Raw genomic sequence first — 14,978 nt, forward strand, 5'->3', positions numbered from 1 at the left:
ACTCCACTTCAACGACACGATCATTTCGCCGGCAGCTCATTTCGCCGATACACTCATTTTGCCATCATTTCGCCGATACAATCATTTCACCAATGCAATCAATTCGCCAATACAATCATTTCGACAACAGCTCGTTTCGCCGACATGATCATTTCACTTTTGATTTATATATTCAGGCAAACGTTCTCAATAATTTTTATTTTTACTCTGAGAAAGTTTTGAAATTAGTTATACATTTAAATAACTTACTCAAACGTTTGGTTCTAGAACCTGGGAAAGTACTAGCTGAATACCTGTTCTCCATACGGGGTGTAAAAATTAAGCTATCTATAGATCAATACTGAATAACACTACGAAGTAGTGCATAAAGCTGAAAGACAAATACAAACACAATGAACGAAACTAAAAGAATTCCTTTTTTTGTCTATTAATATAGTTTGTCCTTCCTTTTAGTTTTACGTTATTTTATTAAGTAAAACATGGTTTTAGTGGTTCATCTCATTAAATAACGATGAACTGTTAATATCTATTTGAAAAATGGAACACCCTGAATTTAATCTAACGATTTCATAAATTTGATTTTTTGGTATAGTGATCGCATCCTTACGTACAAGGGCTCAATCTTATGTAAGGTTTGCAAATATTTATATCATTTTAAAGAGTAATTTTATATGGCAAAACACAAAATTGGTCGAAAGAAATTCCTGAGAAACCGAGTTTCATGTATGAGACTTTTTAAAAGTTCGAATTCTCAAGAACTATTAGACCGATTTCTGAGAACATTTAAACTGTCCACGATATTTAAAGTGCATATAAACAGATATAATGAAATTGGCAAATGCTTTTAACCCGTTCGTGAAACCATGCTGCTTCTTTTTTTTCCAAAAAAGAAAAAAAGCAATAGCACAAATGCACAATTATTCGGTTTTATTTTCAGAAACAAGATTGTTTGTCATAATCATAGTCTGTAGTTGCTCAAGACTTTTAGGACTCAAAGGAGCCTTTTACCTTTTCTTAATGATTTACCAAATCACGTGTTAGGTTCAGGATGAAAAGAATAAAAAGAATAAAAGATAATTTTAATTTAAAATTTTAAAATTGCTCTGTCAAACATGATATATTAAATATATAAATATTTATTTTAGGATTTAAATCAAAGCATAGTGCTTTTTTTAAAGAAAATTAAATGATATCTAACATCTAAGAGCATAGACAGAGACTCTTTCACTAGGTGACCTCAGATGCACAAAAAAATAAAAAAAAATTTCCCAAAGAGCATAAAAACTACTCTAAAAATTGGTTTCCTACAAAACCTGAATGCGGTGAGTCTACAAATTTTGCAAATTTCTATAATTGTTGGTTGTGCCTTTATTAATAATATAAAAATAAATTTAAAAATATTTCATTTCAAGTAATTGAATTAAAACTTTTTTCACAAATCTTTATTTCACATTTTCACAACAAAAGCAGAACGCACATTTTCACAACAAAAGCAGAACGCACATTTTTTTAAATAAATCTTTCTGTTTACAGAACAGTAACATTATTGCACAAATTTTGAATGACAGCTACATAAGATTCGACTTTAAATCCTATTTTACTCAAAATAGCTGGACTAGAAAAGAAACATTCCTCAAGCAACATTTTTCCGGCGTTTTCCAAATTAAATATTAAAATAAAGTTGGAATTTTGCTTGAACCAATTTAGCAAATACATTACTCATGCACTTTTCAAGTTTTAACAACCTTTTTCATCTTCTCTCTTTAACATTTAAATATACTCTCTATTACTATAAATCTCAATTAAAATAAACCACAAATAATACTTACAATTTAACAAATTTGAGAAACTAAATGAAGCGAATAGAGATGATAAATATTAAAGGATAAGTATTTTGCAATTGATTCAGATTAATTCCTAACTAGTATTCAAGTAATTACTTTAAAAAATAGGAAAATATTAACTCTCTATACTCAACAAAAAGTATAAATAAATTTTTTATTAAAATTTAAAAATATTTATAAAAATAAATTACTTTAAATTAAGTTTATGCTTTGTTAATGCTTCTTCTTGGGCATCTTATGTATAATCATTTAGTTTTAAGAACGATTGTCATGATATTAAATTTTTTTAATGGTTATTTTTACTAAAATTTAATTTAATCTAGAATTGACAGATAATACTAAATGTAACCCTTTCATAACATATGAAAAAATATTTTAGAATCACGACTCATAATTTTACAGTGGTCTAAATAACTCATACCCCCTGACAATTTTATCTTTTTACTTTCCCGAGGACTTTCGTTCGTTCGTTACAATAGGGACTGACATAGTTTTAAAATTTGTAAGAGCTCTGCATCGTAAGAATGAAAGAAAATAGCTAAGAAGCTGGAAAAGGTCAGAAATTTCAGAAATCCACTTCGGCTCATAGAGAATTTAAATAAAACAAGTTCTTTATGTTTCAAAATTCTTTAAACTAAATTGCATTGTAAAGGAGCTTACTGTTTTAACACTTCAAACCATTTTACAATTCAAACTAGACCGAAAAGCACTTAAAAAGAGGAGACACACAAGAATAAGTTGACAGATTGGAAAGCGAAACAAAAAAGGAAAGCAATTCAATAATTGGTAGAATCGACACAGTCACAGAATTTTTACGTCCATAAATAACAAATAAAAGGCAACAGTGGCAACACATTCGAGGAAGAAGAACACACAAAGTTTTTAAAGCTAAGACCCAACAAGCTGATCACCAAAGGAAATCACCAATTATTTCTATAAGTTTGGTACTTAAAGAAGTACAGGGGCACCACCACCGTATGCAAGAGGCAAAGGTCCTGGAGCTGCTACTGCGACTGGAGCTGGTGCATATGCAACTGGACCAGGGGCACCACCAATAGAATAACTTTGTAATCCTAGAAGAAAAGAGATTATCATTTAGAAACTAAATCTCTATCCACTAAATGTCCGAAGGACTGTATACAGCCACAGGTGTCTAGATAAATGTTAACTCTTTCGCACCGTCACAAATATATGACGGCATGAAACGTTGTCAGTATAAACCAGATTAAACAGGTAACCAAACTAATTCTTTAACAGTTTATTTATAAACGGGGTTGTAATAGTTTGATTTACGGACGGTGTTATAATAGTTAAAAAATAACTTCAATGTCTCTAATCTGCTTCCCAAATACCACTAAGAAAAATCTTCAGTAAAAATCATAATAGTTGGCAACTATGAAACTTAATAAGCAAGCTGTGATATTTTTAAGTGTTGTTGAAATTTTAGAAACATTAGTTTGTTTGATTGTTATTAAGTTACCACCATAAATTATATGGAGCTTCCGGGTATGCAGATTTGTATGTGTTGCATTAAGTGGTTGAACTTTTAGTTTTGCGAAAAACTTAATCTGTCGAACTATTTAGCAAATGTTGTTGTTGAAATATTGGTCTGTTGAGCACAGTTCAATTGAAAATTGATTTCAATTAATTTTGTTTTTGAAATATATTACAAAAACTGTTATAATATACAATTTAAGCATCATAAACGAATAAAACCAGCTAATTAACTTGCGAATTTGCGCAAGGAACTAAAATAAGTTCACTCCAATATCTTAAGTTTACATTTTTTCGTTTAAAATTATTAGTTTTTAAAAGTTTGGAGCAACTAATAATTTAAATCTATACATTTTACTGTAAATCCCTACAAACATCTTTGAAGCTTTTTAAACTTTTAATCATATCATGAGTAGTTTGGAAAAAATCACAACAGAATTTTTAGTATTTGTAAATGTTTATGATTAAATTATTAATAATTTTAGTTAAAGTGAGTAAATTGAGATTTATCGCCTATTATTCCAGTAAGAGTGAAATTTATTTTTTCTAACATGCAATAAGTATTCCTCCTTCACCATTGATTCAAAAAGAATTTTCTTCCTCAACTTAATTTATCTTCACAAATCAGAAGATTAGAGTACCCTGATATTTAAGTTGAGCTTTTAACACTGGAAAACGAAAATTTCTCATTGATACTTTATTCATTATACCTTTTTCGCTTAAGACATGATATTTAGTTCTGTGGCAGTTAATTCTGCCCTTTTTTTCTTATTTTTGAATTTATGTTTCAATTTATAAGAGACAAGAACTAAAACGAGCAATTACTTAACCCAGCTATTCCCAATTTAATTTGGCTATGGGACGTTATGATCAATAATCTTTCGACGAAACCCCAACTTCATAACTTAAAGTATTTAAAGTAATTATATAAAGACAATTGTGAACGTATTAACCTACAAGAAACTGCTTCATTTTAAAAATATTTATTAAGATGAATAGACCGTTTTATCATTAATCTTTAATTAAATTTTATATCCGACAGTTGGATTCATTGAATCTACTCTTGTTAAAAATTTGCTTTGAATGTATACGCATAAGCTAAAAATGAATGGGAAAAAAAGCCGAATTACGATTTTCGTAGAAACGAAAACTACTAAAGAAGCGTTGAAAATTGCTAGTAGAGTAACATATCTCTTTATTGTGAATCTAGTTATTTTATCTTAGTTTGAAAAGTGCGGTGAGAAGTACTAGTGCAATATTTTATAAATGCATGTCCTTTTCATAGTTTATTCAATACATTCATAGTTCATTCATTTTTCATAATTTATTCATTTCATATTATTTGAAAAATCATGCATTTTTTCCGAAAAAAATTTGCACTTTATTTTTCATTGGTATTTTACTTTAAATAATGATACAAAGGCAATCAAAATATTAAGTAAAAAATATATTATAGATTGGATCTAAATTTAAATACAAGTTTCAAATATAAAATGAGTTATACTATTCAATTTACAACGATAATTGTTTTAATTTTCTTCTAATGCATTTTTTTTACCTCAATAAATTTGTTGCTTAATGTAGAAATAACTATTGCTAATTTTGAGTGAAAAAGCAATAGGTTAAATCATCGGCTCCCGAATAGTGTCCCACGGAACCCTAGAGTTCCATTAGGCTATAAGAAGTTCCAGATATGCTTACCCTCATCGGCACTAGAAGAAATAGAAACATCAGCAGGTGCTTGGTTACTGGTGCCTGGCTCGTTTGTAATGATGTTGGCTCGGAAACCTAATTCATCAGCCACGTACTCAACAGTTCTGGAACGACCGTCTTCATCAGTTACAGAATAAGAACCAGTTACTCTTCCTTGTCCATCACCAGATTCCTGATGTGAACTTTCACCTCCAATAGATGGAGCACTATAGCTGTATTGGTATGGATTTGGAACACCATCATATGGCTAAAATAGAAAAATAGGTCTTTACCACTTTACGATTAGCGTCCTTAAAAAAAGTTTTACAGAAACGAGGCAGTTCGGCCTATTCAGTTTGTTTTTAGTTTTTCAGTTTGTTCTGTTGTAGTTACTGTTTGTGTGTATATAACTGTTTACAACCGTGGTGGCGTATGGAGATAAAGCGCCTCCCAATGAGCTGAACCGGGTTCGAATCCCAGCGATCGCTCGTCGATACGAATTCCGCATCCGGCTTGCACAGACCACAATTTTGACGTAAAATATCCTCAGTGGTAGACGGATCATGGGTTAAGGGTTAAAGTCTCCCCGCCGTCAAGCTAACCGTGATAGATTTTCGTTGTTTTCCTCCCCATGTTACGCAAATGCGGGTTGGTTCTATCAAAAAGTCCTCCACGAAGGAAAATTTCCCCCAATACGTAATCCATGAGTTCCCTTGTCTTCTGGATTGGGTTCAAAATTACAAGGCTGTGGAGTTGAACATTGGTAGTAGTAAAGCCCCCGGATGCCCCTTTACGGGGGCGGGACGAGCTTAAGCTTGTTATTGGTAGTAGTAAACCCTAAATTAGAATGGCTGTTCAACGACGGTTATAAAATAAAATAAAATACATGTATACTGATATGTAGCATACAAGTTATTGATATAGTTCAGCCTCATTTCTGTCTACCATTATATATTATTAATGCTTTCATCTGCAGGAAATGGACACTTGATTTATGCTTATATGTAGCACTCTTTTTTTATACGGGAGCTTTTTACATTATTATAACATTTGCAGGCCTCCATAAATAAGAATGGCAGAAAAATTTACATTATGAAATAAGATTCTCGCAAAGTCACCCTTAGAAGTCACCTTTTTTTTTTTTTTTTTTTTGTTAAAATTAACCTGCATTTCCGTTACAAAGAAAAGAAGGAAAACGACTAGTTCAACAATAAAATATTCTTCTGAAATAGTTTCCTTTGCTGAGAATAAAATATAAACTTTTCAAAATTTCCGAAAATTTTATTCCAATGTAAAATATGGATGAAAAATAATTAAAGTTAAATTTTTTAAATTATAAATTTTTTTCCTTACTAATAGCGATTTATTTGTGAATGTAAATTAAATAACCATTCATTTTTTATTCTCAAATGGAAAGTGGAATTAAATGTGATTTTTAATAATCTGGTGGACACATATTAAAGCATTAACTATTGTTTATATTAGTGCTAAGCATATACTTACACTTCCGATTGGATATTGTGCTTTAGCAAGAACGACGCAGAAAGCAAATAAGAAAACCTAAAACAAAAGACATTTAAATAAAAATAATTATCAAAGCTTCGAAAAAGCATGAAATGAAAAAAATAAAATTTTTATTTTATAATTTATTTTTGAATCAGATGAATAATTTGTTTTAAAAAACAAGTCTAACTGTATGAACCTTGAAACCCTACGCTTTAAGAGCTATTGTAAAAAAAATTAAAAACAAACAGTCAAATTACAGTAGCAATAAATATTCTCATTATTGCTGTTAATTTGTAAAATAAGCAAAACCGTTTCTGGCAATTTAGTGAAAAAGGTTGAATTTTTTAAAGCTTTTTAATAACAGTAAGCTTTTGAAAGGGATGCAGCACAATGTTAAGCATCGTTTAAATAGTATAATATTATATAGTATAATATAGTATAGTATAATATAGTATAGAGAGAATAATATTTTGTGAAAAATGTCAAAGGATCTGATCAAATGAATTGAAATGAATTTCATTGAATATTCATGGCAATAAAATTTAAAACTAATTTTAACTCATAATTTCTATTTTCTAATATTTAAGCTTTTCCTTATATCATTCAAAATACATGTTAATTATTTTATATTTGTTCATATTTTATAGCTCTAACAAAATAATTTTCTTCGGCATCAATAATAAAAATTCATTTAATTATAATATAAAATTCGTTACATTTTGCAATCACAAAATTTCTGAACGAAAGAAACAGGTTACAGAACAATTTAATTGATTTTTATTGGATGTGGTTATAAAATAAACTCAAATCTATCTATTGCTTATATAAAGCATACTTTCTTCCACATCATTACTTTTAATTATAGTCATATATTTAAATTACAAAAATTATTGCATAAAACTTCTAATTTAAAGAAAAATATTAATAGATTGTTTAATCAGTTTTCATTAGATATTGCTATAAGATAAACATAATATATCAACTTAATGACATAAATAAACTTTATTTTTAACTTATAAACTATCAAAATATCTAATCAACTATCGACGTAACTAAATTAACGTACTTTCATAAAATAAACTTTAAATCAACGTATTTTCAAAAAACGAACTTTATCGATACTTTATATTATAAAAAAATGTCCTTCTGCATTAATCGCATAAAAATTCATATTATTATATTACAAAAGCTATTTCATTCACTCAATCGCTATAATCGTAAACTATAAAAAAGACTTAATAATACTTGTTATGATAATTTACTTTTAAAAGTCTTAACAAAACCTTATAAAATAAACTTTACATCAAATGTTATACCTTAAGCATTTTGTTGGATGTTAGAATACCGAAAAAGAGGATTATTTTGGATGTGAGAAACTGTAGAGAAGAAGTTGCGTCTGGCAATTTTGTGACATTTGCATGCTTTTATACTCGAAATATATGTGACAAATTGTTCTATATCACGTACAGCTTTTGATATTTTTGCGCCCGCTAAGACACAGAATTACAATCAAGTTCAAAAACGTCAAACGCGATTAAATATTTAAAATATATAAACTCTATTGTGCAACTTGAAACTGTTAGACCAAGGTAGTCTTGCTGGCTTGGTGAAAGAACTAGGCCGAGGAACGATGAGTTCAAAAAAATTCGAAAATTCCTTTTTCGGTTTTTATTAATACGTGTAAACTTACCTTTCAGAATTTTCGCTTTGTATTGGCATATTCGCGAGGAGCTTTTTTATATCTTTGTTGTTTTCATTCAGTTTTTTCAAGAGAAAAAAACAATCAGAGAAGTTTAAAACGTGAAGAAGATTAACATGTCCTTAAGGCACTTCTTAAAAACGAAAAAAAGTATTTTGGAAGAGTGAAATAAGAACGTGATCTTGATTCTAATTGTCCTGTTAATTATGCATTCGTGTTTAACTGTTTAGTAATCCATTTAAATTAAGAAGGAAAATTACTTTAAAAATTTTCATTTGAGAAAATTTTACTCCACCAATAATGACGTCTTAAACAAGAATGCAGTATATCCAATTTTTGTCATTTTGAATTTTTCTTTCAAACTAGGAGCCTAATAAAGAGAAAAACGATAGATGCTGAAAATAGAAGGTACTACCTTTTTGCTTGGGAAGACAGAATAATCAATACTGTCTCGATTAGCAGCAATTGTAAGCAAGGCATGATGAAAAATATTTCATGATATTACGGGGCAAAAACATTATCCACGAATGAAAAAACTGTATCAATTTATGAATTAATAAAACATAGTATAAATCTCTTGTTTGCTGTACTGTGATAATCTAATACAACAATAATTTTATGTTTTTTTTAAACGGAAGAAGAAGAAAGTACTTAAATAACAAAACGGCAATGAGAATAAAACCGGCAAAAATCTGTGTATTTCTGCATTTCCATTTTTCACAAACTGGTCCAATTATTTTGTATTTTCATTTCTTAACACTAATCAAAAATTTCTTAGTTTGCTTAAAATCTAATTTCAATAAACTATTTTTTTTTTCTAAAATGTTGCGAATATTCTTATTAATATTTATTTTTTTTCGTTTTTATTTGTTTTGCCTCCTTCCTGTTACTTATATTTTTTCGCAACGTGTTTATTAACTCGCGTTCGTGCCTGCGTGAATGAAATGTTTCAATCAAAATTTCAACTATTATCTGACTAGATAGAGCACTTAAATCTTTTCTGGAACTCCGCATCTCATGACAATGTACATTACAATCATTACTTGTTTACTGCAAGCAGATTTATTACCATTTTATTGCTAAATAGAAGTTTTCGTCAATCAAACTCTGATAATTTTTTGACAAAGTAGAGTGCTCTTATCTCACCTGCAGCTCCATGCTTAATAAAAACACACGCTTCAGACGTTTCTTGAGCTCAACAAGCAGTATTTACCAAAATTCATTGCAGTCAAAGGAGGTCCAATTTTATTTGAAACTCTGTGCTGAATGAAAATACAAGCTCCATTCGTTTCCCGAACACTGCAAGATGCAAGAAGAATTAATCGTCAATAAGAATTTTGTCCACTTCTCAACTAGCTAGAATGCAGCACTATTTTCAACTGAATCCCTTCGTCTGATACCAATACAAGTTACCATTTTTTATCTAAACAGGGTAAGCAGTATGTAATGCTATTTCCTTTTCGTTTAATGAAGCTTATTTGACCATTATTTCGACAAATTAATCGAGACAAAACTAAAAATAATAACACATTTAAAAACTACGTTGTCCAAGCTAACCAAAACCAGGAGAATATTTTTTTCTTTGTCTGACCTACTGTTTAACAATAAAAATAGCGTTCATCGCTTTTGTAATGAACTTACTACCAAATATTCTCCTCAACCCCTTTAAAAGTGATGAACTTAATATTAAGAGTGACAAAAAAATTAATTTTTACTTTTTATTCTGTTTGAAAAACATAATTTAATTTTTTATTACTATTTAAATTTTATTACAAAACATTCATTTTTTTATTTTTTTTATAATTTCTTAAATTGCATACATGTAATGTTTGGCAACTGTTTGGCGATCGTTCAGGCGCACTTGGCGCATTGTGTCACCCCTTCGGGGGCATGCTAGGAATCGAGGTAGAGGTATGTTTATCTTGGTCGGGAGAGGGTCTCCCTTGGTTGTTTAAGAGCTGGATGCTCGAATATAAAAATAATGACTAGTTTCTTTTAATTTTTAATAAAGTTAAGTTTATTATTATGAAAATCTGGTGTGATTATTTGTATGGAATATAGTCATTACAACACGCTCTCGTTTCGAACACCAGAGCTTTGCACCGATAGAAAAGCAATTTCGGAAGTAGAATAAGAAGTTAGTTGGAGAATTCTGATCTGAGAGAAAAATGTTCAAAAACGTACGAAAAGAAGATTTGGTGACAGTTTTGTCAGAGATCGGTGAAGAAGCCAGTTTGGAACTGAAATTAACGGAGCTGAAACATATGTTGCAAAATAGCAAGGAATACTTAGACGATCCGGACTTTGTTAAAGAAATACTAAATACTACAGTGGAAAACAGGAAGAAAGCTGAAGAGACAGAAAAAGCGAAATTAGAAGAAGAAAAAATACGATTAGAACGGGAACACGAAATTCAGCTGGCTAAGATCCGAACGACACGAAGTATCGAAAGCAGAAGCCCTACCCCAGACGCTCAACACAGCCGAGGAGAAAACGAAATTTCCCTGGATAAACTGATAAAAGGAGTAGAAACCTTGACGATTCCAGTACCGAAGAAAGCGGAAGCGTGGAATATATTTTTCGACTCCATCGAAAGAGCATTTAAACATAAGAATGTTCCGGACGAATTCAAAGCAGAGATATTGTTGAAATTAATTGGGGATAAGGCTGCCAATGTTCTTGTTTATATCAAGGGAGAAGATTTAAAGGACTATCAAAAAGTAAAAACACTGATTCTGAAGGAATATGAACCGACCCCCCAAACCTGTTTGGAAAATTTCCGAAGAGCAAAACGATATTCAGGAGAGACACACATCCAGTTCGCTTCACGAATGACCGCAACATGGGATTATTACTGTAAATTAAGAAATGCAGAAGATATTGATACACTTAAGGAACTAATTATATCCGATAAGATATTCCAAACTTTAGACGGAGAGACAGCGTCCCATATCACAATACGACAAAGAAATACATGGTTGAAGCCTCAGGAATTAGCTAGAGAGTGTGATATTTACTTTTCAGCGCGAAGAAAATCTTTTGATGAATACCGAAGTGAAGGAAAACGCCCGAGATTTGGAGACGCAACATATTCACCCGAAAAGTATGTTCCCCCTCAACTGAGAAAAGAATATCCGAGACAAGAAAACAATTTCGTCAGGCAAAGAGAATGCTACATTTGTGGGAGCTATCGACACATTGCGAGAGACTGTTCCGATAGAAAGAAAAAGAATGAAATGACGGGAAAGCGAAATGAAAGGGATCACACAAAAATTTCAAGAAATTCGAATAAAGTATCAAGCCGAGAAGAAGCGGTGGTAGCGAAAGTAGATTCATCTCATCTACGGAGTGACGTCAGAGAAACCATTATTAAACCCCTGCAGAAAGTTAATATTTTTATCAACTCCGAAGAAATCGAAGCAATCGTCGATTCTGGAACTCAGATTTCAATTCTACATTCGTCATTCATTCCGGATGTAAAGGAGAGAGATGGAGGGAAAATTGTGTTAACTTCTGCATTCGGACAACAGATTGAAGCAAAAGTTTGCCGTACGCCGATTTATTTAAGAAATGATGGAACTAACTTATTTAATTCAGTGGATACCTTTATTGCTGTGACGGATGAATTAAATGTGCCTTGTTTATTAACTCCCGAAATACATGAACTGTTGATCAACCCCCCAGAAAAGAACATGGATTCCGACATCGCAGAAGAAAGGCGTCAGAACGAAGAAGAAAAAATGTTCGTTTTATTTACTGAAACAGAAAAAGAGAAACAAAATACGACAGAAGAGAGAAATGAAGAGGTGGAGGAGAGGGAGAAGGGCATTGCATCAGTTGCCCCTGGCAACCAGTCAAGCTTTGGGGAGTGGCTAGAGGATGATGCAACAGCCAATCCCATCGAGTCTACTGCATCGCCAGCCAAACAGCTGTTCGTAGAACAACAAACATGCCCGACTTTACACGAGCCTTGGAAGTTGTCGAAGGAAAGGAAGGGAAACTATTTTATTATGGACGGACTCTTGCATCATGAAGAAAAATTGTTTGGAGAAAAAATACGCCAATTAGTTCTCCCATTAAGTAGAAGACAGAAGGTACTTGATCTAGCTCACAACTCGGTATTTGGATGCCATATGGGCATGCGGAAGACAAAAGAGAGAATTAGATATTCCTTCTACTGGCCAGGAGTTTCTCAAGATGTGGAACACTTTTGCAAAACATGCAGCGAATGTCAATTAAGAAGCCCTGAGAAAAGGTCGGATAAAATTCCAATAACTCCAGTAGCAAGACCTGGACTGCCATTCGAAATAGTAAACATCGATATTATTGGGCCCATTGATCCACCCTCTGCTAGGAAGCACAAATATATTTTATGTCTTATAGATCAACACTCAAGATGGCCGGAAGCCATTCCTCTGAAAAGCTTAAGTGCAAAAGCTACTTGCACAGCTCTCCTCGAAATATTCATGCGAACAGGAATCCCGCATACTATTGCAAGTGATAATGGTACAAATTTCGTGTCAAGACTGACTAAAGAATTTCAAGAAAGATTGGGTGCCCATCCTAGATTTTCAACCCCTGGATACAGTGCTTCCAATGGACTAGTTGAACGATGGAATAGGAGTTTACAGCAGATGCTACATCATGTGATAAGGAGCGACCCATCTAACTGGGATAAGCATATCCCATTCCTGTTATTTGCTTATCGGGAAATCCCCAACTGCACCACTGGAATCTCACCTTTTCAATTAATGTATGGAAGACAGCCAAGAGGACCTTTGGCAGTGCTAAAATCATCATGGTCTGGTGAAATACCCATTCCTCCAAATTTGAGTGAATCAGCTGTCGAATACTTACAACAGTTGAAAATAAGAATGGAGCAAGCTGCAGAACAAGCTGAATTGATCGCAAGTGGAAAACAACAAAAATACACTGAATATTTCAATCGAAGATCCGTGCCAAAAAGTTTCAAGAATGGTGACCTAGTTTATTTACTTATACCGGACTCTAACAACAAGCTTTATGCTAGATGGAATGGTCCTGGAGAAATAGTGAGTCTTATTCCTCCTCACTCGTACAAAGTAAGACTACCAGATGGAAAAGTAAAACATGTTCATTCCAACAAAATAAGAAAATTTCAAGCTCGTGTCAACGCCGTTGGAGTGATATTCGAAAATGAGGAAGATTTTGGAGAAGTCATAACTCTACCAAGAAAAGACTTATCAACCCCTTTGGAGTATTTAAAAATTGAAGGAAATTTAGATCTAGAAAATTTGGATAAAACTCAGAAGAATAGTATAATGACCCTCATCAACCAGCATCAAGCATTATTTACAGGAAAAGTAAAAATGGCTGAAGTAGAATCCCACAAGATTAGATTAATTCCAAATGTAGAAAGAAAGAAACCACATGTATATAGGATCCCAGAAGCGTTGAAAACAAGAGTTGATGCAGAAATAGAAGATTTGTTAAGTTCAGGATTAATAGAGGAGAGTGAAGCTGAGATAGCTCACCCAGTAGTTTGTGTAAACAAGAAAGATGGAAGCATCAGACTTTGTGTTGATTATAGAGCTCTGAATGCGGTTACCAAAGCAGACGATTTTCCGATGGAAGATGCAGTGGATCTAATGTACAATATAGGAAGAGCCAATGTAATAAGCACGCTTGATCTTCTCAAAGGTTATTATGCCGTTCCTATGGAGGAAGAAAGCAAAGAATTTACATCTTTCAAAACTCACCGTGGGCAGTATCAATTTAAAGTTCTCCCATTTGGATTGAAAAATGCCGCTGCCACTTTTCAGCGAGTTATGAACAAGTCACTAAAAGAGTTCAAGGAATTTTCAAGATCATATATTGACGATATTGCTATTTTCTCAAAAGACTTCGAAACCCATCTTCAAGATTTAGAAAAAGTCTTTACAAAATTAGAATTATTAGGATTTACCATCAACGTGAAGAAATGTTCTTTTGCGAAACCTCAAATCAAATATTTAGGACACGTGATTGGATCAGGAAAACACCAACCTGACCCGGAGAAAATAATATCCATTCAAAAATTGGAATCGCCAAAGACGAAAACTCATCTGAAAAGCCTTCTAGGACTGACGAATTACTACAGGGAATACATCCCAAACTATGCAGACGTCGCATACCCCCTCACCGAACTCACGAGAAAAAAACAACCGGAGATGCTTGATTGGAGAGAAACTCATGAGTCTGCTTTCCAACGGCTCAAGGAGAAATTGGCGAAAACAACGGAATTGATTACCCCTACCCCCAACGAGCATTTCATCATCCACTCTGATGCTTCACAGGTGGGAGTAGGTGCCTGCTTGTCTCAACGGAAAGGCGACTCAGAAGTACCAGTGTGTTATGCCAGCCAAAAGCTTTCTAAATCTCAACAGAATTGGCCCACTATTGAACGAGAGGCCTATGGAATAGTGTGGGCATTGAAGAAATTCGAGCCTTGGATATTTGGCTCCCCAATCAAAATTGTGACCGACCACAACCCACTGGCATTCATTGTTAAAAATGCTCCCCAATCGTCTAAGCTCCAAAGGTGGGCGCTTGCCCTACAAAAATATAATTTAAGTATCGAACACTGTCCGGGAAGAAATCTTAAAAACGCAGATGCCCTTTCCAGACTCCCAATCTCAGGTGATTAAAAATATATTAAAAATAAATAAACTGTCGAGGTCAATGCAGACTTGGTCAGTTAGTGTTGAAAGTTATTTCATGACTCT

General features: G+C 32.6%; 2 protein-coding genes across 2 annotated transcripts; one reads left to right on the forward strand and one right to left on the reverse strand.

Moving 5' to 3' along the window:
- Positions 1–2,076: 2,076 nt before the first annotated feature.
- Positions 2,077–7,982, reverse strand: LOC107436555 (cuticle protein 10.9). The gene is made up of 4 exons (XM_016048318.4): positions 7,853–7,982; positions 6,534–6,590; positions 5,040–5,298; positions 2,077–2,917 (listed from the first exon to the last, which is right to left on the reverse strand). Exons 1-4 carry the CDS (start codon positions 7,859–7,861, stop codon positions 2,793–2,795), a joined length of 450 nt encoding a protein of 149 aa, XP_015903804.1. The 5' UTR covers positions 7,862–7,982; the 3' UTR covers positions 2,077–2,792.
- Positions 7,983–10,403: 2,421 nt separating this feature from the next.
- Positions 10,404–14,900, forward strand: LOC147806168 (uncharacterized). Its single transcript, XM_087149568.1, has 2 exons — positions 10,404–11,955; positions 12,001–14,900. The coding sequence occupies exons 1-2, from the start codon at positions 10,404–10,406 to the stop codon at positions 14,898–14,900; spliced, it is 4,452 nt and encodes a 1,483-aa protein (XP_087005694.1).
- Positions 14,901–14,978: the final 78 nt, after the last annotated feature.

The sequence above is a fragment of the Parasteatoda tepidariorum genome, chromosome 8, assembly GCF_982258835.1.
Source record: "Parasteatoda tepidariorum strain Cologne lab strain chromosome 8, Ptep-v5.0, whole genome shotgun sequence".
NCBI classification, from domain to species: domain Eukaryota; kingdom Metazoa; phylum Arthropoda; class Arachnida; order Araneae; family Theridiidae; genus Parasteatoda; species Parasteatoda tepidariorum.

What these genes read in the sequence shown, in the direction of transcription:
- LOC147806168 (XM_087149568.1), top strand. Translation starts at nt 10,404, where the DNA reads ATGTTCAAAAACGTACGAAAAGAAGATTTGGTGACAGTTTTGTCAGAG. An exon ending in CGACATCGCAGAAGAAAGGC is followed by an intron (nt 11,956 to 12,000) that starts GTCAGAACGAAG and finishes TTACTGAAACAG; the next exon opens with AAAAAGAGAAACAAAATACG.
- LOC107436555 (XM_016048318.4), bottom strand. An exon ending in CACAATATCCAATCGGAAGT is followed by an intron (nt 5,299 to 6,533) that starts GTAAGTATATGC and finishes TTTCTATTTTAG; the next exon opens with CCATATGATGGTGTTCCAAA. An exon ending in TTCTTCTAGTGCCGATGAGG is followed by an intron (nt 2,918 to 5,039) that starts GTAAGCATATCT and finishes CTTTTCTTCTAG; the next exon opens with GATTACAAAGTTATTCTATT.